The sequence below is a fragment of the Jaculus jaculus genome, chromosome 9 (assembly GCF_020740685.1).
Source record: "Jaculus jaculus isolate mJacJac1 chromosome 9, mJacJac1.mat.Y.cur, whole genome shotgun sequence".
Classification (NCBI taxonomy): domain Eukaryota; kingdom Metazoa; phylum Chordata; class Mammalia; order Rodentia; family Dipodidae; genus Jaculus; species Jaculus jaculus.
Window position 1 is genome coordinate 74,147,130 of NC_059110.1, and position 24,848 is coordinate 74,171,977.

The 24,848-nt window shown below is 44.5% G+C and overlaps 1 protein-coding gene across 3 annotated transcripts in view; it reads left to right on the forward strand.

The window, feature by feature from the left end:
• Positions 1-23,497, forward strand: part of Mfhas1 (multifunctional ROCO family signaling regulator 1) — an 88,440-nt gene extending 64,943 nt beyond the window's left edge. Inside the window, exons 2-4 of one of the 3 annotated variants that reach the window (XR_006638929.1) lie at positions 9,710-9,836; positions 16,543-16,653; positions 20,925-23,497. Coding sequence is in view for 2 of the 3 variants with exons in the window: in XM_045158813.1 (XP_045014748.1) it covers positions 9,710-9,836; positions 10,113-10,179 (194 nt within the window). In the remaining variant the exon portion in view is untranslated. Of the gene's footprint in view, positions 1-9,709; positions 9,837-10,112; positions 10,194-16,542; positions 16,654-20,924 lie in introns of those variants that run through there. The other 2 variants (XM_004666927.3, XM_045158813.1) reach the window with 2 other exon arrangements.
• Positions 23,498-24,848: the final 1,351 nt, after the last annotated feature.

Genomic DNA, 24,848 nt, shown 5'->3' on the forward strand with positions numbered 1-24,848 from the left:
TACAGGGATGGCAAGTTTACACTGCCACAGGATGGAAGAATGTTTATTGAGGCTTGGAAATGAAAGAACCAAAATAGAAGAGGAAGCATGGAATGTGAGTTTGTAATGTGGGAGAAGGGGCTAGAAGGGAAGCTTGGGAGGTGAATTAAAAAGAGCTTTAGGGGCTAGAGAGATGGCTTAGTGGTTAAGGCACTTGTCTGCAAAGGCTATGGACTTATGTTCGACTCTCTAGGTCCCATGTGAGCCAGACGCACAGGGGCACAAATGTGCAATGTTGCACACACGCACAAGAGGGCACATGAATCTGGAGTTTGATGGCACTGGATGGAGGCCCTGATGTGTCAATATTCATTCCCCTTCCCTCTCTCTCAGATAAAAAGGCCAGTCTGCTGGGCTTGTCTCAAAATTTGTTTTAGCACTTCTCTTATTTCTCCTTGATTGAAATTTTGTCACATCCAAGCTTATAGCCTCTTTTTCCTTTTGATCTTAAAGAGTATTTACTCAGAACATTCACACAGTAACAATATTGAGTCAAAATATTCATAGAACAGGGAAAAACACAAAATGATTACAGTAATAGAGTTCCAAATGTATACTGGTGTAAGAACCTCTAAAGCAGAATATCTTGTTAACGGTAGGAGCAGAATTAAGGTTGTATTTTTTGCCCTCAGTTTTATCTTCTTTTTATCAACAAAAATAAAAAGTAGGGCTGGAGAGATAGCAGTTAAGGAACTTGCCTGGAAAACCTAACAACCCCAGTTCGATTTCCCAGTGCCTATTGAAAGCCAAATGTACAAAGTGTTACATATATCTGGAGTTTGTTTGCAGTGGTCAGAGGCCCTGGCATGCTCATTCTCTCTCTCTCTCCCCCGCCCTTTGCTTGCAAATACATATTTCAAAAATAAAATGAAAATAGAGGGGATGGAGAGATTGCTCAGTGATTAAGGGTACTTGCTTAAAAGCCTGACAGCCTGGAGTTTGATTCCCTAGTACCCATTTAAAGCTAGATGCACAAAGTGGCACGTGCATCTGGAGCTCATTTGTAGTGGCAGGAGGCCTTGGGGTACCCATATTCTATCTTCTTTCTCTTTTTCTCAAATAAGTAAATAAAATTATTTTAAAAATAGGTGTTCAGGGGCTGGAGAGATGGCTTAGCGGTTAAGTGCTTGCCTGTGAAGCCTAAGGACCCCGGTTCAAGGCTCAGTTCCCCAGGTCCCACGTTAGCCAGATGCACAAGGGGGCGCACGCGTCTGGAGTTCGTTTGCAGAGGCTGGAAGCCCTGGCGCGCCCATTCTCTCTCTCTCTCCCTCTATCTGTCTTTCTCTCTGTGTCTGTCGCTCTCAAATAAATAAATAAATAATTTAAAAAAAAAAATAGGTGTTCACACCTGTAATCCTAGCACTTCAGAGGCTGAATCAGGAGAATTACAATAAGTTTGAACCTACAAGAATGGAACCCTGTAAAAATAACAACAACAAAGAAATAGGTTTTCCGTATTTTTTTTTAATTGAGATAAAAGCTTTTAGGTTTTTTTTTTAAGTAATAGTCATTTTTGTTGTCTAGACATCATTTGTAAAACATCTGGAACATCAACAGTTTATCTCCCCTGCTACCAAATTAGTGTCTTACAATGTCTATCATAGAAATATTGTCACTTATACAAAGACACAGCTGATGGCAAATCTATCTGACCATGAAACTCACACCACAGGCTATTGCCCTTTCATTCCAGTAGTTGGGCCCGGTGCCTTGTGCATCAAAGGTAGCTCCGTTATTAGTGACAAGGTGTATTTCTCTCAGCCCTGGGTAGAGTATTCCCTCAGCTCGTGCTTTGTCGGCCTGCAGTGCTTACTCCTGCCTCACGCTAGCCCTTTTCTTTCCATGGTTTCCATGTGGGCTTCCTTCCATACCCTCCCATATGGGAATGTGTAAATGAAAACCTCTGCAGATGAATTGAGCCTTTCTAAGGTCACCCCTTGTTAATCTAGAAGAATCCTGGGCAACTGTCTCCATAGCCCCATGGACTAATTTGTTTAGTGCACCCAAGATATTTAATGTTCTTTTTTTTCTGTCACTAGAGGAAGAAAGCTTTATGTAATTAGTCATCCAACATCAACTGCTGGGACAGTCAGAAAAGAACTGCACAAAACACTGTTTGTCTGCCCAGGTGGAGCATCTGCCACACAAGACAGGCGGCATCTCTTGTATCCTCTGAGGACTTGGTGTATTCTCACTTTGAGTCACCAGAATGATCTCCTTTATGATCTTTGCTTTTCCTTTGGCCTGCAACTGTCATTCTGTCATCATTTTGAAGCATGTTAGGAGGCAGTTGAAGAAAAGGGTTGAAGTTTTAGTTCCATATGCTTCCTGCCAACCAGACCGGGAGGACTTACTGAAGACGAGCCCAAAGCTGCCTGCTGAGATGCCTAATCTCAGGTGGCCTGGCTGGGTCTGGCCTGAACATTTTAGTTTCACAGACTGTCCCCAAAGCTTCAAGGGCAAGAGGGCATTTCTGAGTGTGTGCTTATAAGGAAATTTCAACATGCAGAATCAAAACAAACTTGAGAATTAAATTTAAATGGCCTGGAGCTCAGTGTGTTCCTACTGCTGGAAGAATTGCAGGACATACGGTGAAAATGAAATGAAGTTACTCTAGAGGAGATTTTCTTCTTTCTTTCTTTTTCTTTTTGAGCTAGTTCCTTGCTGTGTAAACCAGGCTGGCCTCAAACTCAGGATTCCACTGCCCTGTTTTCATGCAGCAGAGTGGAATGGCAGGTATCATTGCTACAGCACACAGGAACCAGAGAGCTTGACCCCCAAATAGGACTAGGCTGTAACCATCAAAGGCTGGCCCTTAATGGCCTACATCTGCCAGGTAGACTGGATACTTTCAAAGGTAGGTTATTATGTCCCACATCTTTCCAAAACAGTGTCACTAGCTGGGAACCAAGTGTTCAAACAGGAGCTTGTGGGTGGCATGTTACCTTCAAACCATAGCACCCCTCAACCTGTTCCCATGCCCATAAAGATAGTTTGCAGAAGTTTTGTTGGCACCCAGAGGAGATTCCCGAGCCTGCTAGTGATCAAGTGACTGTGGACTGTTCTAGGCTCTGTTAATGCAGCAGCCATCGCCATTACGCAGGGCTCTGCGGCATGCCCTGTCCAACACGATCAACTCTCAGGACCCCCACTGCCGGTGCGTCTTTCCTTTGGATCTTCTTTGGCTGGAAGAGCTCCCTTCTGTTTCCTTTTGGCAGTTGATGCCCTGCATATAGGAGATGTTCATTTATATGAAGCCTTACTTTGTGGTTTCTGTCTTCTGAGTAGACCTGATGATCCATACATGCACTTTTTAATTCATTCCCATCTCTCCTTTTGTGATCTGATTTTGTCCCCCCCCCCTCCAGTTTATATATGTACATTATTTTAAAATTAATTCCACACAGCTTTTGTTGCTTCATGGAATTTTTATACCTTACATCTTTATTGTAAATCAGGAAGTCCCTTATTTTATGTTGAAAAAATGTTTTGCCTTTCAGCATCATGCTTTTCATTTTCAATGTGATAAATTTCTAGTATTTTACATAATGTGCCCAATATTGAACAGCTCTTATAAAATAATCAGCTTATTTCAATTATGTGCTACTGATATTTAAAATATCCTAATAAGATGGGGTGCTCTGTTCTCCACAGGGAACAGTTAAGAAGAGTTGACCAGTGTTCCTTTTGCCAAAATCTTGAGCCCAAGTAATGAAGCTGTTTTTTATAACTTTAAGGCACACAGGACACTTGGGTAGCAGCTTCTCCGCCTGCCTTGAGAAGCATGTCGGTGGGGGTGGTCTCCACAAAGGAGAAGGGCATTCCCTTTTGTATGAAGCATAAAGCAAAACTCAGACACAAAAATAAGTAAATGGGGGCTGGAGAAATGGCTTAGTAGTTAAGGCATTTGCCTGTGAAGCCTAAGGACCCCAGTTCAATTACGCAGGACCCACGCAAGCCAGATGCACAAGGGGGCATATGCATCTGGAGTTCGTTGCTGGAGGCCCAGGTGCATCCATTCTCTTTTCCTCTTTCTCTCCCTCTCCTTCTCTCTCTCTCTCTAATAAATATATAAAATATTTTAATAAAAAATAAGTAAATGGTCTGGAGACATGGCTCAGTAGGTAAAGTGCTTGCCTTGCAAGCATGAGAACCTGAGTTAAGTCCCCAGAACCCTTGTAAAATTCTAGATGTAGTAGAGACAGGAGGCTCCCTGAAGCCCTGTGGCCGGCCAGTCTAGTATAATGAGTGAGCTCCCAGCTAATGAGAGACCCTATCTCAAATGAGTGGACAGAATTTCTGAGAATGACACCTGAGGTTTTCCTTTGGCCACTGCGCACGCACGTGCGCGCGCGCGCACACACACACACACTCACACACACATATGCATACACACACACACGCATGTGTGCTCGGATACACATGTGTACCAGCATACCCACAAAAGGTACACACACACACACACACACACACACACACACACACACGCACTAAGAAAGTGAAGAACCTCAAGACCACTTAACCCCGAAAGACCCATTCAACTCTGGATTCAAATTAGAACATGGCAGATGTACAATAACGACTGAATTTTTATTTAAATCTTTCAAATTTCTGGTGAGGTGAACTTTGTGTGTGATCATTGACAGTGTAATCCTGGAATATTGTGTTATTGCAGAGAATCTAAGGCTGGTAGCTTGCTTGCACAGGTTTTTTCCTATTTGGAAGAATAAGCCTTTACAGTGTCTTTTCATCTGTATATTAATAGCATCAAGAACTTATCAGAGCCAAGTGTAGTATTTAGTCTTTGTTACATGTGCAGTATGTGCATGTGTGCAGGGAGATTATATGCTTAGTCACATTTCCTTGAGATATAGTGTCTGTCTGTCTGTCTGTATTTCTAGACCTGGAGCAGTGATTCTCTGGTCTCTGCTCCCCACCAGACTGGAGGTACAGATGTGCATGGCCACACCCAGCTTTATATGGCTCCTGGGAAACAAAACTCAGGTGGTCTTGGGCCCTCATGCTTGTGGTAAGCACTTTTACTCACTGGACCATCCTTCTAGCCCCTGTATTTATTATTTTTCATGTGTTATATAATTTAATTATCACAATATCCTTGTAACAGGGCACTCTGATTTTTTTTAATTTTTTTTAATATTTTTTTAATTTGAGAGAGAAAGAAGCAGAGAGAGAGGGTGGGGAGAATGAATGGGCCAAGGCCTTCAGCCACTGCATACGAACTCCAGAAGTATGCGCCCCCTTGTGCATCTGGCGTACATGGGTCCTGGGGAATCAAACCTGGGTCCTTTAGCTTTGCAGCTAGTGCCTTAACCACTAAGCCATCCCTATAGCCCTCTTATTTGGTTTTTAAAAGTTGAGTCAAGGCTGGAGGGATGGCTTAGCGGTTAAGGCACTTGCCTATGAAGCCTAAGGCCCTAAGTTTGATTTCTCAGGACCCACATAAGCCAGATGCACAAGGTGGCACATGTGCTGGAGTTCATTTGCAGTGGCTGGAGGCCCTGGCACGCCCGTTCTCCCTCTCTCCTTCTCTCTCTCTTTTCAAATAAATAAATAAAGTTGAGTCAGATAGTTCTTGGTTCAAATTCAGCCTCTGCTTATTGTTTCTGCATTCACTGGTAAATTCTTCATCCCCTCTGAGCCCGTTTCCTCATCTGTATAATGAGAATAACTGTCCCTATCTCCTGACTGTGTTGAGGGTTGAGGTAATAGAAAGACACCACATCAAGCACATAAGAAGTGCTCACTCAGTATCTGTTGCTGGAATGCCCATTGTGCTCCTTCCTGGGTTATTTCCATTGTGTTTACTTCCAGTTCCTGAAGTAATGCAGTGTGACTGTGAGACACCATACACAGCTGTTCTTCATCTTGGCAATGGATGCTACTGGGCGCACCGTGCAACTTCGCATTTCTACAGTACATACCTGCCTCAGGCTATTAAGCCGTGGGCAAGGGCAGCACATCCTGGCAGGAGCTTGTGTCAGATGGTCACATTGCAAGCCAGGAAGTGGTGAGAGGGCCCATAATGTCCCGGGTATAGCTCAAGGATTCCCCAAAGGCTCGACTTTATTTTATTTTTATTTATAATTTGCAAGGAGAAAGAGGGAGGGAGGAAGGGAAGAATGAGCCCACCAGGGTGTTTTGTGCATCTGGCCTTAACTGGGTACTGGGGAGCAAAACTCAAGCCTGTAGTCTTTGCAAGCAAGTGCCTTTACTCACTGAGCCATCTTTCCAGCCCCCAGAAAGGCTGTGCTTTAAAGGTCTATAAGCACCTTTTGATACAACCACCATAGAGACCACACCTGTACACATGTTCCTTTGAGGGGCACCTGTCCAAACCAGAGAACTGAGTCTTTGGACTAAATGTTCTGTAGTCTCTGGGTTCTTTTGCAGTTGTGTAAATAACATGGATTTCTCATTATTCCATAGCATCTCATGGATTTTCTTGGGGTACCTACCCCTCAAGCAGGATTATCCCTGTAGATGCTGAGATCCTCCACTCTGAGGCCCTGCCTTAAATCATGCATTTGTATTTTCTGCAGTCCTCATACATAGTAGATTGTTGTTCAACCAAAGAATGTGCAGTTTTGAAGATCTAGTTTACATTCAATTTAAAGCCATAATATTACTGTATAACATATATATTTTGAGCTATTCTTCACATTGCAGTTAAAACAGGGTTTTCCTATGTTCTTAACCTAGGAACTGTGCTTGTTGCTGACATGAATACCTTGAATACCTTGTTGGGAGACATGGGTGTACCTGAGGTGATAAACTGGCTTGTTGCTCAGTATTTGTGAGCAGCAACTACATATTTCATATGTGTGAAGCTCAGTGCTCCCCACTTTTGTGCTGTTTCCATGTGTGTTAGTTCACTTTTTATTACTGTATGAAAACACCTGAGGCATGCTGAATTTAGAAAGAAAACAGGCTTATTAGTTCACAGTTTTGGAGACTGAAAGTCCAAGCCCCAGGACACGGACTCTGGCAAAGCTTTCTCTGGATGCCTCACCTTATGGCAGATGGCAATGACAATGGCAAGAGCATATGTGGAATGACAGATGACATCAAAAATTAGACGCCAGAGGCTGGGAAAGGAATCCCACTGTCTTCTGGAAGGAAGTTAACCTAAGGACTTCCCACTTGCCTCTGTCTCTTCTCAGCATCTGAACATATGGAGCCATGCCTCTAGCACATGAACCCCTGGGGGACAAACCACATCTGAACCATATTACTGTGACTGATTGTGTTTCTGGGGAGGAATCCAGACAAAGCCAGTTACCTGGCTCCATCAAGAGTCTCAGTTAAGTTGCTGATTTAATAGAAATTGGAAACTGAGGCTTTAAAATCTGCAGATCAGTCCCACTTCCTCTGCACTCTCCAGAAGCTGTAGCATGCGCAAGCTTAGCACAGAAGCCAGCTGTGTATGGCCAGTGCCAGGAATGGGCACAGGCGACAAGGGCTTGGCACCTGCAGTTGTTATACTTGGTACCCAGGCAACAAAAAGCAGATGGAGCTGAGGCCTGGGTGAAATGGCAGACAATGAGCAGAGAGTTTCCAAGGGAAACAGAGAAGCACAGCCTGTGTTTAGGCTGCAGGGATGATCCTAAGAGTACAAGTAGAGGAAATGTTGGGGCTCAGGAGATGGTTTAGTCAATAAAGTGCTTATCATGCAAGCAAGAGGATCTGTGTTCAAATCCTCAGCTCCCACGTAATAGCCAGGTATGCACCCATAATCTAAGCATGGGGGGAGGCAGAGACAGATCAGGACGGTCCCTGGGACTTGCTGGCCTGCTAGTTGAACTGAATTGTTCAGCTCCAAGTTCAGTGAGAGACCTGTCTCCAAGAATTACGTAGAGAGTGATTGAGCAATGCACAAGCACATGTACATGCACACGTGAACACCCATTCACAGGTACACAAGCAAGAAAAATTACCAGATAAGAAGCTTGGTGAGGACAGGCCTGGACCAGCCGAGCTCGGAGCACACCCTCATTGAGGTCTTGAGGCCAGACCCATGGGGGGATGGTTGGTGTACACAAATACCACCTCCTAGGGACTTGGAGCAGATCTGAAAACTCAGATGTCTCTGCCTTAACAGGTGCTGCTGGTACTAAATGACTTCTGAGTGCCTGACATGCTGTGACTTGGTTCATCTTGTCACTTTGATAGCATTTAATGGAAATATTTGTAGCATGTATTTTCCCCCCATTTTATGTTCTTTTTCTAGCCTGACTTTCATGTATCCACAAGACCCACTCATGATACTAAATTTGTTTACAGTAATTTGGCAAAAGAATTCAAATTGCATGCCATTTGTATTGTGCATAGCCATAGAAAAGTGCCCAATCAGGTAACTAATGTTTCTGAAAGCTGAACTATATCAGTGCTTAAGTTTATTTAAGCCGGTAGTGGTATTAGATAGTTCCTCCACATCAGGACTCCATGAAAGGTGCAGTCCCTGCTTTGGGAGGGTACCTGAGGCTAGTGGCAGAGTGCCCAAGTTCACATCCTAACACCACCATGCCTTGCCCCGATTCTGAAAGCACCCTGTCACCTCCCTGAGCACGCATAGGCTCGGGATGCTGCAAAGAGGGAGTCAGATGTTCAGCTCAGGCCCTTCATCAGTGCTGGCACGGGGTGTAGTCAGGCATATTAAGTATTGCTGAAGGGGAATCTCTAGAAATACGCTATTTTCCGCAAAGGAATTTTATTCCTCTGCTTATACTTTGGGGTCTTTAGAATTTGGAATGAGCAGTTAAAGTGATGAATTCAAAGGGGTCTCCCCCTGCCGGCACGTATTTGTGTCCTGGCTTGATTTGCTTACTTTCTAGGCTTAGGTAGGGCCATCAAGGCAAAAACAGACCATCCTCAACCAGACACGAGTGAGGATTCTGAGCAGACGAGCCTGCAGGGCGGAGGCTGAGAGCGGAGGAGCCTGGGCGAGGGAGCGCAGGGTGCTGGGGGCGGCACTGGGAGGAAGCTGAGGAGTGGAGGCTGCCTGTGCTGCCCCTGAAGAGCCAGCGATTTCACCGGAGAGAGGCTACATCTGAGGTGTGCATGGTGCCGGCTTCCTGTAGGTATTGTGGCAATCCATTAAGTTAATCATCTATTTGTTTCTAGGCCCTATTAATCATAATAGGACACTCAGACTCAGGAAATCCTCTTGCCCAGAGGAGATAGGCTGTTGTTCAGCTATTAACTGTGGTCACACCTTTAGGTGGCTGCATGTCCAGCCCACTTGCACAGGGCTTTGTTGAGAGCCTGCTAGCTCTGCCAGAGCCCCATCTGCCCAGATGCTAATTATGAGCCACCTCATGGGCAACCTGCCTCACTGGGCTCTAGGGAACCTGATGCACAGAGATCTCAGTAGTCAGTGTGGAAAGGAGGTTGAGCGGGTCACAGCAGGTGCTGCCTTTGTCTGGAGGACAGACCTGGAACCCTCTCCACGCCTGAGCATCTAGGCTGTGGGAGTGAGACGGGCTCAGCTGCTCCTGCTGCACCTTTGTCTCCATTGTCTATAGACCCTTCGCTTCCCCACTGTCAGCTTTGTCCCACCCTTTCTCATCCCCAAGCACCGCATTTCTCACTGTGAAGCCTTCCCATTTTGAGGGAAGGTTTCCTAATGTGTTTGCCTGTCTGTTCTTTGCAGGGGAGTTGCTGAGCCAGCCCAGGCCCGAAGGAGTGGCAGAGATCATCTGCCCCAAAAATGGCAGCGAGCGAGTGAATGTGGCCTTGGTTTACCCACCTACACCAACTGTGATCAGTCCTTGTTCCAAGTAAGTTCACAGAGTTTCACTGGCCCCTGCTCCTCACTCTCGATCCTGGCTCTGTAGATGTGGGAACCAAAAATAAAGTTCAATTGCAGGAGCACAGACCTTGAAGAGTCCCCAGGGCAGACATGTTTCTAAGTGGCAACAACACCATGGCTCTGCAGCCAATTAACAACTGTTAACTTTTCTCTTTTGTGTGATATTTAACCTTGCTGATAAAAATAAGAATATTCTAATAGCTTTCTCTGACGTGTAATTTACAGACCATACATATATTTGCAGGTATGTGAAATCAAAAGGGAACATTTTGCCCCCCCATCATTTATTCAGAGCTTTGTCAAGACTTTGAAGGTCTGCCTGAACTCCACAGTCCCAAGTGAGTTCTTAACTGTCATTGCAAAATTAAGTGGGCCTCACTTCAAGTAATGGTGAGGGACCACCATTCAATTAGAAAAGACTGCAGAAAATCTATAGCGGATTGGTTTATTCGGCAGGACTCTGATCTGTCCAGTCAGTCCCAGTTTGTTACTACATTCTTCTAAAACAGGCTTATAGGGAATATATGCAGGCAAGCAAAACTTTGCCCAGAGTATGAGCTTAGTAATTTAGATGAAATTTATCTTTGTATGTATGTTTGTATGTATATATTCTTTTTAAAATTTTTTTGTTTATTTTTTATTTATTGAGAGTGACAGAGAGAAAGAGGCAGAGAGAGAGAGTGAGAGAGAATGGGCACACCAGGGCCTCCAGCCACTGCAAACAAACTCCAGATGTGTGCACCACCTTGTGCATCTGGCTAACGTGGGTCCTGGGGAATCGAGCCTCAAACTGGGGTCCTTAGGCTCTTCTAACTGGGTCCTTAGGCTTCACAGGCAAGTGCTTAACTGCTAAACCATCTCTCCAGCCCTGTACGTTTATATTCTTGTAGCAGTAGAAAGCAAAGAGGCTACTTTTAAACTGAGACAAGATGCCCATGCTCCTTGTATCTGAAAAAGAAGCAGCCACAGATCTTCCTGGTTCAGATCTCATTATCTTGGTGATACTAGCAACATGACTTACCCAGCCAAATGCTTGTATTCATGCAGCAAGCTTTATGGGTTTTTTTTTTTTTCATGGTTAGCTACATAGAATTTTTTCATCCATCAGCTTTTTGTAGGGGTCTAGAAAGTTACCGTTTGAGAATCATGACCTCACTATCCTCCTTGAACATGTAGGTAGATGATCACACTCAAGCTTTGTTCACCAGGCTCCTGGGGGAGCTGTGTGGGAGGAGCAGCCGCAGGCCTGACCTCACTGTGCTCTCCGCCCAGCCCCACCTCCAGTGGGCTGCCTATCACACATTTGCCCTGGAAACGCAGAGCCCTCTTTCCTCCAAACTGGGCACCTCATTAGACAGAGCATCTCTAATCTACCTTTTCTAAACATGTTATCAAACACCCAGGGGAAATGCTTATCTATTGCTGTATTCCATTCCAGATGCCCTTTTATCTACCATGCATCTAGCATAATCCATCTCTGACATGACTTTGAGGCACTGAGATCTCTACGTGCTCCTTAGATACTAAAGAAGTGCCTGCTAACCAGGATAGCTCTGTCCTGAGCATGTCAAAACCCAGAAATGATACTCATTATGCCCATGCCTGAACTGCTCTGAATGTGTGCATACTGTCCCACCTTGCTTTGCAAATAGGCCCAGGTGAGGACACAGAAGTGTGGTAGAACCAGTAGGGATGGGACAGAGGGAAACAGTTACTTAGTATGCTTTGCATTGATGTAAATTTAAATTTCCCCAGCCCCTCTGAGGTGTTACTCTGTTGTTTCCTGTAGATCCATGCAATTTAATAGCTGAGGTGGACATAGGAGTTAAAATACCCATTTGCACCTGAAGCCACAGTGGCTCTGAGTTAACATTATCGGTGTGTCCTTGAGGCTGCTACTTATTCTGCGACAGAAAGACCCCAGTCTGAAAAACCAATGTTATCCCTCCTGCCCCCCACCCACCCTGTCTCTCTCTGACTATTGTTGGAGGAACGACCATCTTTAAATCTGGGAGTCACTAGGCGCCTATGGCTCAGACCCTGCAAGGTGCTGGGGGGAGCAACTTTAGGGGGTGTAACTACTGCTGACCTGGCACTCCAAATATTTTTCTTTCCTTACTTATTTAATTTATTTGGGAGAGAGGCGGGGGGCGGGGGAGAGAGAGAATAGGCATGCCAGGGCCTGTAGTCACTGCAAACAAATTCCAGATGCATGTACCACCTTCTACGTCTGGCTTAAATGAGTATTGCAGAGTCCAACCTGGGTCCTTAGGCTTTGCAGGCAAGTGCCTTAACCACTAAGCCATCTCTGCAGCTCTAGTTTTATTTTTAAATGGGTCCCAAAAAATATCATAAGATGGTTGCAGATTGGCAGTATAATTTTCATATCTAAGTGAAAGAATTTTCTGTAATCAAGAAAATTGTGCCTGTCAAGGCTTATTTTTTAGTATGAAGGCAAAAAGAAAACCATCTCTTTTGTGACCATCTCTATATAAAAGCCTGTGTCTGTGCAATCACTTTGTGGTCCATGCTCCGGAAGCATCCAGCTCACAGTCATGAGCACTAAGCAAAAGCAAGCATGTAAATTGGGCCAGGCTGAGGAGACAGTCTACAGCACGGTGAGGCCGCCTAGAAGTCAGAGGAGGGAGTCATTAATCCACACACATGGCTTAGGCCCAAAGCTGAGGCTTTGTGTTCTGGTAGCTCTAGCCATCTGGAAACTGAGGCTATCATACCGCTTTGCAGCTCTGACCAAGTTGACTTAAGATGGTCACTACAAAGTGATCTTGACCTCTCCCTCATCCCATACAATGTAGGTAGGAGGACAAGACCAGAGTTTTCCTCTCTGGCATCAGAAGGCCCAGGAGAAGCAGGTGGGCATGAGTCTATAAGCCAGGAGGGTTTAAAGTTGGGAAGGAGAAGGGGTTCAGTTCAAAGGGGTTAAGAGAGTAGTGGGAATGAATATGATCCAAATACATTATGCACATGTATAGTATTGTCAATGATAAAATTTTAAAAAGACACAAAAGTTACCTAGTTGGACCTAATGTCTGTGGATTGGACTGTTACCTCCAATCCTTTTTGTCCCTCTAAGGGTATTCTCATAGCCAGAAAGGCCTTGCCTTCCCTGTTGGACCTTACTTGGGTCGAAACCCCAAGCAGAACCTGTTGCCTGCTGCGGTGTTGTCAGCCTCTTGATCCCTGCCGTCTCAGCCAGGGTGAGCATATCTTTCATTGCTCAAGAACAGAACAAGAGCAACAGGAAGCCTGCTAGGCATTATGCTGGAATGACAGGTGCCAACCAGGATGGATCACCTACCAGAGGAACCACCCGGCTCTCAGGCCATTGAGGAGAATCTCACAATGGTGTGGGAAAGACATCCAAGCCTTTCTTGGTCCAGTCACACCCAGAGCCTTGTCATTAGCTGCCTGCCTTTGACCATGTATGAAATAGTGGTGATCCAATGTAGTTTGTAAAGAAAATGTATGGTCCTGCCTTATGAATTCCAAGCTTCTCTGTTTCTCATCACCCCTGGGGAGAGGCAGAGAGTAAGGAGTAGGCAATAACTTGGGTCTTTAGGCTTGGGGCTTCTTTTTTATGTGATTTACCACTGTGACTTATCTCAGTGATGGGTGGTTCTGGCGTCCACCAGCATTCCATTGAGAAAGGTTTCAGGGGCTGGATAAGATGCTTGTCTTCCTGCCCTCACCCTGCAGAAGACATGGGCATTGAGTGGCACCTTGTGCTCCTTGCTCATGGTCAGAGAGAAATGTAAATGATGTCTGTCCTTTGGCTGTCTGGATTAATAAAGATACCTTTGGACATGAATTGACTATGCATCTAATAGTAAATTCACCTGAATTGCTTTAAAAAAGATCTGACTTCCTTGAGGCTATAGATTGTAATTTATACTCCATAAAATCCATCTGCTTAATGGTCTAGAAGGTTTTGATCACTCCAGAAAGAAACTCTATGCTAATTCACTCATGTCTAGTACTATACTTAATTTGATGCAGTTGATATTTTTAGTATCACTTTCCAGAATGGATTTGCTGGCATTAAGCAGACTCCTGTACTTTAAAGAAGTTCTCATAAAGATGTTACTGCTGACACAGTCCAGCCCAGATGTGATGAACTGGCTTGCACCCCTTCCTCAATGGCAGCCCCTCATTTACTGGGTGAGGGAGGTGAGGTACATCCTTAAGAGCTTTGAGTGGAGTCCTCCTTGACCCCCTCAATAGAAGACTCCTGAACCTTGAATATGAGGAGTTGGTATCCACTGGAAATTGGATCCAGAACCCCACATTCCATAGATACCATAATCCACCATGCTCAAGTTCTTTATAGAAAATGGGATAAGCCAGAACTGGTGGCTTATGCTTATAATTCCAACACTTGGGAGTCTGAGGAGCTTCATGAGTTCCAGGCCAACGTGAGATGCATAATGAGATCTTGTGTTCAAAATCCAAATGAGGACTGGAGAGATGGCTCAGTGGTTAAGGTGCTTGCTTGTGAACCCTAATGACTTGAGTTCAGTTCCCCAGTATCTACATAAAGCCAAATGCACAAAATGGCAGATGTGTGTAGAGTTCATTTGCAGTGGCTAAAGGCCCTGGCACACCAATGTATTCCCTCTCTTTTTTTTTTTCTCTCTCTCTCTCCCTTTCTCTCTCCCTATCCTTCCTGTCTCTCACTGCTTAAAAATAAAATAAAATGAAAAAAATGAATATAGTAATTGAACAAAATGAGTTATCATTTGCGTGTTAACCTATGCACACCCTCTTTTGTACTTTGTCACCTCTAGATTAGTTATCATAACTAATACAAGGACTATGTAAATAGTTATTTTATTTTATTGCTCTAATAATGACAAGAAAAAAAACCCTGTATATATTCAGTACAAATGCTACCTCCCCTACCCCACACCAATATTTTGAATGTGCAGTTAGTTGAATCTGAGGATGCAGGGCTCCCATATGGGGATGGTCCACTGTCCTCTCAGTGGGAAAAGTTTCAAGACAGTGTAAAGATAGATGTCTACAGTTTTATCTCTAAGTTGTGATCTTTTGCAGTCTCTCTTCAGGCTGAGATGCTCAGTATTCCCACTCATGGCTGTGAGCTTCTCTGGGAGAAATGGCAGCTTCCTTTCTTGTACTTTATGGGTTCTTTCTTTTCCTTTCTGAACCTGCCCACCTCCTGCTCCGCTAGTAAGCTATGTAACTAAGTAACTGCTAACCCAACTTAGCTACTGATTTCCGTGTCAAAGACAGGCAGCATTGAACAGGTTGCATATGAAGTCATTTTAACCTGAGGCATACTGGCATGCAACCCACATTCTCTCAAGTGGTTTCTTAATGGATTGGCTGTAATAGACTGCGCATGCAGAAAATGGGAATGTGCCACTTTTGCTTACCTACAGTTGACCCTTCTCATGAGGTGGCACCACGTCTGAGTGCTCTGGCAGTTGGCAAGCAGTGGGAGTTCACAGAAAATAAGGAAGGAAGTTACTTCTGACTTTGGCAGGCAGTGTGCTAATAGAATTAGCAAAAATGTTCTAGCTTGAAACGTGTTGAGCTAAGCTTTCTCGTTTTCCAGCAAGTGTGAATACCAGTTGAAGGCAAAGCTGGTGCATGCATTTCAGAACGCTTTATGAAAACTTGAATGAGCGCCTATCTAGAGTGGAGTTCTCAGTCAAGCAGAACCCCACCAAGTCCTAGTTACTTGCTCTTTCTAAGTATTCTAAAAAGTGCTGTGATTATATCACACAGGAATTTTTGCAGTGTCTGTGTCATGACGGAAGGATGTGTAAGACAGCCAAAGTAGCCTTTTGTCTAGAGAAAGTACGATGACAACTGGCCTTGATCTCACCAAATAAGCAGCAATGTATGTCTAAGTCCATTTGGAGTAGTTACTGTGGGCTTGATGATGTATTTTAAGTAGAAATGGAATGGCTTGAATTGAACTATATCACAATGGACCATTTTTCACTGACTGTGGGTTTTTTAAGACATAGAAGACAGGGGTGGTCTGGTACTTCAGAAGAAAAAAGTAGGTGTGGAGGTTGCCTGTCTGGTAGATCCCATTGATTCAAGTTGATTTATTTTGTCCTGGGCAAGGAATGACAAGCTTGTTGTCTGGCTGGGGTTTTTTTTTTTGTTTGTTTTGTTTTGTTTTGTTTTATTTTTAAACATCCTGAGAGGAGTTGTGTTTTTATTTTCTTAATATTTTATTTCTTTTGTTTTTTTGAGGTAGGGTCTCACTCTAGCCCAAGCTGACCTGGAATTCACTATGGAGTCTCAGGGTGGCCTCAAACTCACAGCTATCCTCCTACCTCTGCCTCCTGAGTGCTGGGATTAAAGGCATGTGCCACCATGCTGGACTTATTTTATTTCTTTATATGAGAGAGAGAGAGAGAGAGGAAGAGGCAGATAGATAAGAGAGAGAGAGAGAATAGGCATGCCAGGGCTTCTAGGCACTGCAAATGAACTTCAGATACACGTGCCACCTTGTGCATCTGGCTTACTTTGGTCCTGGGGAATCAAACCTGAGTCCTTGGGCTTTGCAGGCAAGCGCCTTAACCACTAAGCCATCTCTTCAGCCTGGAGTTGTGTTTCTTGAGTCATTTCGTTTCCCATCAGCCACATTGATCCTGGACTTTCTCCCTTCTGCTTAGGTATCTTCATACTTTCTTGGAACATTAAGTGGAAAAGATAGTGCTTCTTTCCCTTATGCCATCATTTTTACTGTACCAAATCTGTGACTTTAGGAGCACCAAATTTTAAGGGTAAGTCTCTGGGAATCACACTTTCTTGAATAGGTCTGGCCCTGGGGCCCTAGAGAGTTTAGGGAGAAAGTGGGGAGGCCGGAAAAAAGAGATTCAATAGGGAAGAGCACCTAGCTTTTTCACCTTACACCTGTGTAGAATCCACTCATGTTTGGGAGCAAGGAGCAGCAAACTGTACAATCTCCTTTCATTTACTCCAGGGTCACATATGTCAATAATTTTAGATCTTCTGGTCAAAAAAAATGATGTTGTTAAATTTACTCTTGTATATCAGCTACACATAATAAGCACACAAGTTGGCTAACCCAACAGTATGCATATTTATTTTCTTAAGGTTTGAGGTCAAGTTCCAATCACACCACTAGTTTGGAACTTTCTTGTGTTTTTTTCTTTTCTTTTCTTTATTTCTTTTTGTTTTTTGAGATAGGGTTTCACTGTGTCACCCAGGCTGGCCTCAAACTTGCTAGCCTCCTGCTTCAGCTTCCTGAGTGTTTAGATTAATAGCATGCATCACTTTTCCTGGCTATTCAGTCCTTATTATTGGTTAGTGCCTTTAGACATCTGTAAAGTGCAGATCATGGGAGCACTTCTCTCATGAGACTGTCCCATGTAAATAGACATTTCAGGCAGAGCACTTAATAGAAAAATAAATGCTGAATAAATTTAGCTACTATTGTTTCTACTAGGAATGTGCTAGATACTGGGAGGCATATAATGATAAAAATACATATAAATTTTTCTATATAGGTGCTACTGTAAAATCTACTCACTGGCTTATCATGCAGCATTTTGATTGATTTGATTGCCTGTAGAAAGTGCTGGATAGAAAGGTGACAGCACTAACTCGCTTCCCTCCCATTGCCAGAATAGAATAAATGAAAATCTGCTTTTAGGTGTTCACAGGAAAATGCAGCACCACCCCTGTCTTCATGGAGTAAAGAGGAGATGAGTAGTATGCTATGCTGTCTCTCATCGTGTAGTCACTGGGGCTACGGTAACTTGTATAAGGCCCTCCGAGCATATGCCCTGCCTTGTTGACCTGCTTAGCACCCCCAGAAAGTCACAAAGTAGAGAGCCGTGAGTGTTTAGATTAATAGCATGTACAGCTGTCTTCCTACAGACCTGGTTACTGAGTGCGTGGCTGTGCAGTCGACGCTGCCGCTCCTGGCTTCAGCGCTGTTCTCCCAGTGCTGGGTACTCTCATTTGTGTGTGCGCTTGAAATGCGTGTTCACAGATCAGCACATGACTGTCCTTTAAAGATAGCATATTATGGTTCCCAGAGAAGGCAGCATGCCATGCCATAAGAGCTACACAGAGAAGCACGGGCTAATTCCCAATGCAGAGAAAGAAGGAGGGATGCTGCCAAGAGCTTTTATTGTGGTTTCCATGGGAAGGACAGCAGGGCCGGGTAGTTGGGCTTAGCATTGGCTGGCATGAGTAGTTGACATGCTCGCTAGGGTGGAGCATCTGTGCCTTGTTTTCTGTGGAATAACTAGGGCAAGGGTACAGTGACCCACTCACAGTATGAGATCCTGTAAACGAGGAGACTGGAGTCTGGGCTCTATCCTGGCGGGTTTGTATCTGGCAGAAAGGTTCCTTATTGTCTGTAGGAACTGGCTTATTCTGGGAAGACAGGTCCTCCAGGATCAGTAAGCCTCAGACACCCAAGTACAGAACACAGAAGATAAATGTATGTGACGGCTTCCCTTTGAGCCTTGAGTCATCGTTTCTTTTGTATGGGGGACGGAGGTGGCACAGATGCAGTTAATGTGGGAGGATCATGGGCCTCAGCCCCAGATCCTCCCCTTGCTCCCCACCTCCATTAACATTGCCCTATCTGGTTTCCCCTAACCCCCTTCCACAGTGTCCTGTGGGTTTCATGACAGAACTGAGTTCATTGTCTTCCTCTCCTGAAGAGCTTCGAGTGCCTATCCTGTGTGACATAGTGGCAGAGTTTTATGTCCATCTCTCCAAGCTGGGAGCCTGTCACATTGAATGCTTTTGGCATATACAGTCTGTCACCAGAGCCTCTTGTCCTGTTTGACTGGTACGCCTTAACATGAGTAAACTTGGCCATGTAACTTTCTCTTCAGCCCTATGATTTCCTATGCCCACTCACACATCTGCCATGATTGCTGTAAATCAGCTCTAATCAATCCCTTGCTATTTAGTCTTCTTGTTCTGCAAATCTGTGTGATCTCCTATGTCAGTACCTGACATATCTCTCCCCATTAAAAACCTCAATGATGACTTCCTGGTGATTAAAGGGCAAGACTCACAAGACCCTTTGCAGTCATACCCTGGCCCTTCCTGACTGTAAGACCACCTCATTTTAGGAGACATGGACCATAGTATCCCCTGGATGGGACTGTTTTTAGCTGGCCACCAACCCTGATGCCTCCTCCAATGAAAATCCATGGTTCCCAGGGCCAACGCCATGTGTCACTCTGGGAAGCTATCCCCAACCCTTCTAATCAGTTATATTTTTTTCTCGATACACCTTGTTTATACTTTTTATATACCCCCATTGTGCAAATGAGCTTAGAGAAATTGACCCCTTTTTACCTGTGCCTTTTCTTCACATCTTATTCATTATTCATGAATGATCTGTGGTGAATATTTGCCTTCTAGTAGGCATTGTGGTAGGTTTTGAGGATGCACAGCTTATCTGTCCTCAGGAATCCAATAAAATGAAGCAGCCAGGTGAACTTGTGTTAGGCAGACATTAAGTATGACGACGAGATGTGCTAGCACTGAGAAGGACCTGTGCCAGGAAGAACCAGGTAAAGCTCTAGGAGGTGGCATTTGAGGTGGTTCCTGAAGGACACTGGTGACTTCCCTGAGATGGAGAAGCCGTAAGATAGAAAAGCCTGGAAATTTGATGGGTGTGAACGGTGGTATTGATGTAGGGAAATGGTGGAACTGGTTACAGTGGGATATTCCCTGTAGGTGGCCTTGGTTAAATATTCTGGAGTTTTTCACATTTGGATATGGCTTGGGGGGCAGCCAGACCAGATACAGCTCCCTGCATTTCTAGAGGTTCATGACATCCATGGAGAGCATATTTACCTCCACGTGAACTCAGAGCTTGCAGCCCCACAGTCAGATGTATCATATTATTATTAGAATTTGGAACAGTTTCAAGACCTTCCTCATCAAGGTTTCTTATAGTAATAGGCCTTCAAGAAGCCCCTTATGGCTGAGTGCCCAAAGAAACGTGAAGGTGCCCAGGCCCCCAGACAGCCAAGCTCTCTTCTATCAGTCCAGCGTGCTTCAGAGTCCTGCCATCCAGTATTGGGCTCACTTCTCCCCTCAGCCCAGGCACCTTCCTCCTAGGGGGAAGAGAATGATAGGAGTAGTGAAATCAATCAGATGTCAGCCACCAGGGAAAAGGGCAGTTCTGGGCATATGAGTAGTAATGGCAAGGTCTTAGTTTTGGTGATGTACTTCTGAAGGTTGAACAAGCCCCCAACCAACTTTTGTATTGGCTAGAAAGACATCTTAGGTAGATATTGGGGTTGGTGTCCATGAAGTTAAACAGCATTGAGAAAGAAGGAATCAGGGAATGGGTCATAGCCCCCTTTCCTTCCTTTGTTGTCTGTGTATTTTGTTACCTATTGCTAACAGCTTAGAGCAGACGATCCCATCGCACGTCATGTAGGAAGCCAAAATAAAGGATGGGGACAAGTGACATTTTTTCTCTGTTTCATTTGAGTTGAATGCCATCATGGGAGCTCCAGTGGCACCATTGGTTAGTGTGCCGTACTTAGATGAACGGCACCTTGTGTAGGTGGCCAGGAATGTAGCAGTTTCTTCATTGTATACTTAAAGCCTCCATGTTTGGATTGGCAGACGGGCTTGTGATATTTGAAATAGAAATCATGCACTTAGTCCTTGCAGACATCCAGACTCACAGTGTGGCATGCATTTCAGTTCATGGAGGGTGACTTAATGTGTGCCCATGAGCGTTCACTGTGAGGAAGCAGTTCTGTGTTCACTTTGGGGTTTGTAACTAGAAAACGGTTACAGCAGTTAGTCTCCTTTATGGCTGACCTGTGCTTATCGTCACATACAAATATTTGACTTATTTAACTACTGAAAAGACTGTTTCCTTTGTGGGTCACTAGTGGCCTGATATCTCCATGTTCCTGAGTTCTAGAAGTAGAAATGAAAGTGTGTGTAGCAGACCAATTATACTACCACTCTCTTTCCTTGTCATTGAGTCTGTTATTCTCTTAACTGTTTGTCATTTCTCCCCACCCTGGTCCAGGAAGAACGTTGGTGAAAAGCACAGAAACCAGTGACTGTTGTGGCGGTGGAATTTCCAGAAAGAAAACAGCATGGGAACTCAACCGGGTCACCTTCTGTACCTGGCGAGCCTCCACGTCCTCCAGCTCCTTCTGGGAGCCAGAGTAGTGCGCATTCGGGGCGCGTCGAACCCATGGAGAACTGTGGAGGGCCTGCGGCGATGCACGAGAACATGGAGCAAACGTTTCACAACCTGAACCTCAGAACTGTGATCCTCCAAGGAGAGCGCTACTTGAAGAAAAGAAAAAATAAGTTGAATGGCTTCTCAGGGATTTTGTTTTCTGTGTACACATAAGCCATAGTTACAGTACAGGTGGCAGTGTTTAGAGCACTCGGATTTCAGTTCTGTTCAATGTGAAAGAGGGATCGACTGATGTTCATTGCTGTTCCGTAACTAGTGTAAAAAATATATATGTTAATCTTTATTTTTATAATATGCAAATACATTTAAATTTATACAGTTTGAAGCTTCTAGCATTAGTTAACACTGGGTGCAATATTTTGCATGAGAACTGTGCCAAGATGGGGTTGATTTCTTATTTTAGCCTAAGACATTTTTTTTGTTCTTTCCTTTTTTTTAACCCACTTTCTCAGACTAAAAGGAAAGCAATGGGGCACCACCTACCTGTTAGTCCATTCTTTGTGGGTTCATAGAGCTTTGCCACGGTCAGCAAGATCCAGCAACCCATTTCATTCAGAAAGTGTCCCTTCCCATGTCTTGATTAAAGGCCCTTGCCGGTGAGTGGTCAGGCTGGGTGACTGCATGATCAGTATTCTCTCCCCACTAACCGTCATTGCCAGGGCAGAGAGAGGACACTGTTAAGGGCCAAAGGGGAACAAGAAACTGTGGAAAACCTGAGTCTTACGACAATCAGGGGTCAATTCTGAGTCATGCAGGTGCTTTGCTCTTAATTACCTTTCTTTTTCTAGAATGGGACACAAAATGTAGCAGAGTGTTTTGGGAGCCTTCCACATCTGGCGGAGGACCTCCAGGCAGTGGGCTTCCTTGGGCAGCACGGTCCCACACAGACTGTTTATTCACACAGTGCCACCTGTTGGATGATCTGCTGCCAGGATTCGTAAAACCCTGGTTTTGAAATCTCTGAGAGCTAAAACTTAAAAACAAACCCAAGAAATTGTTCTCCAGTGTCCTAATTGAGGCCAAACAGCATATGCTGTGGTAGTAACACATTCTCTGAAGATGTAAAGGACTCTGTTTACATCTGCCTCTCTGTGTTGATAGAAAATGTGTGAAACTCACTGTTTCTCACCAGTGTCAGACAAGAAAAATGAGTCATCTGCCACTCTTATTTATATGTTTATAAAGTGTTGACTTTATGAATGTTGGTCTCTTTATGAATACCATGGTCTCCACATAGCTTTACAGAAGAGAGGAGCAAGCGGCCTGCAAATCAGCTGTGTAGACTAGAATCTGGCCAGCTAACGTCACTGCCTCTTGAGCCCCTGCTTCACAAATACGATTTATTAGTATGGTCATGAAACCAAGTGAAAACCCACCATTTTGGTTCTTTTAATACTTGAATATGACACATCAAGTTTGAGATTTTATGCTCCCTTAAGACCACATCACAAGATGGACCCTTTTGTCACAGTTCTCGTGTGTGTGTGCAAGTGTAAACTGAATGGTAGCATTTAATTACTTTGTGGACCATTGGATTATTCGGCAATAAGTTTTTGTTTTTTTAATTGGCACCAGACAATTCCTAAGCTGTCAGCTCAACCAACTTTGACCTGTCTTGACAAAGTCTTGAATGATGTCAGGCTCCCTCCACAGAGGACCATATGAAATGAAAATGATGCTCCTTGGGGCGACTCACCCTGCAAGTGTTTGCTATTTTCATGAACATGTTCTGAATATCTGCTGTTTTTTTTTTTTTGACCAGTGATGTTTTGTGCTGTCATCTGAACCCTAGAGAAGCAGTATATATGGAGACATTGGTGACGCGTGTGTTTTCACCAAAGGGTCATCATGGTAGAGGGTCATATGACCAAGAGAAGCTCCAGCAAAGCGTGAGAATTGCTTTGGGGTAGGGGGAGGGTTGGAGATCCAGAGAACACTCTGCTCCACAGGAATTCTCCATCTAGACAGGAAGTTCTGTTTCCTCTGCCAACACCTAGGCAGCCTCAGCACTCAGCCGCTGCCGGGCCGTTCACTAAGCACAAGAGCTTGTTCTACCCAAGGGGTCCCTCGCCTCGCAAACAAATGCCCTCCAAGTTTGTGATGGCTTCTATTCCTGCAACTTGTGGTATCAGAACCACTTCCCGGAATTGTAAAAGTGCTGCCAGGATAAATGTTTTCCCCTTTCTAAGAAAATAAAAGTGACAGTGCTCATATTTGACCATTTTGCACTGGACTCTCTTTAATGCATACAGAGGAAAAGCTTGACGTGATTCCTGATGGAGTGTGTGGTTTTCATGCCACAGTCTGTGAATTGTAATTGTGGTTTCCCAATTCTTTGTCCTATCAGAGCAGAATTTTTTAAAAATTCAATAAAAATGCAATGAAATGATTAACCAGTGGTAGTCCCAGTGTTTAATTATTTCTGGTTTTCTTTACTATGGGTTTTGAGCTCTATCACTTAAAAAGTAATTGTTTGATGTTGTTTGTTTGTTTTCAAGGTAGGGTCTCCCTTTAGCCCAGGCTGACCTGAATTCACTGTGTAGTCTCAGGCTGGCCTGAAAATCACAGCAGTATCCTACCTTGGCCTTTCAAGCACTGGGATTAAAGGTGTGCACCACCACGCCTGACTTATTTTATGTTTTTATTCTTGAAATATGGGAGGAGGGTGTGGCAGCTTTCATCTGTTTGCAGAAGGCATTGCATCTATTTTAAAACTCTGCTTCTCAGGCTAGGGAGATGGCTTAGTGGTTAAAGCACTTGTCTGCAAAGCCTAAGAACTCATGTTCAAATCTCCAGGTCCCACGTAGCCAGATGCACATTCACACAAGAGGGCACACACATCTGGAATTCGTTTGCAGTGGCTGAAGGTCTTGGTACCCCCATTCTCTCTGTCAAAAAACAAAAACCTCTGCTTTTCAAAATTAGCCCTGTGTTGGGGCTGGTAGCCAAACCCAGGACCTTGCACACTAGGGAAGTGCTGTGCCACAGAGCCACACCCCGGCCCAGCCCAGCCCAGCTGTCTTCCATCAGATCCTGACTTCAGCAAGTCAAGACTCTTCTCACTCAAAGCTCCTGGCAGTGTGATGGATTTGGAAGATCCGGTGTCCTGTCAGTCGGTCTGGGGGTCTGGCAGGAGTCCCATGTGTCATCAGCACTGCCCTCCCCAAGGGACTTTCTGGCAGGCTGAAAGTACAGGCCTAAGGGGTCAGCTCTGTCCTCCTTTTTGTTTGGTTTTTTAATATATTTTAGTTAGTTAGTTAGTTAGTTAAGAGAAAAAGGTAGAGAGAGAGAGAGAGAGAGAGAATGGGTGTGCCAGGGCCTCCAGTCACTGCAAATGAACTCCAGATGCATGCGCCTCCTTGTGCAGCTGGCTTACATGGGTCCTGGGGAATTGAACTGGAGTCCTTTGGCTTTGCAGGCAAATGCCTTAGCCACTAAGCCATCTTCTCCAACCCTGTTTCTCCTGTATTTTCATAAATACAGTAGATCAGAGTAAGCGGAGAGGAAAATGCATGGAACCCAACAAATCCAAGCCCTTCCTAGAGGTGCTGGGACATTGGCACCAGAGAAGGACCAGCTCAGACCAGGGGGTTTCCTAAAGGACTCCTGTAAAGGAAGGTAGAGTTGTTAGGTTTCCAGCATCCTAATGTGCCTCTGCCAGTGAAAGCCAGAACCATCTGAATTGCAGCAAGGTGTACTGAGGTGACGTGGCTTGCCCTCATGGCTGAGCCCAGGTCACACCAA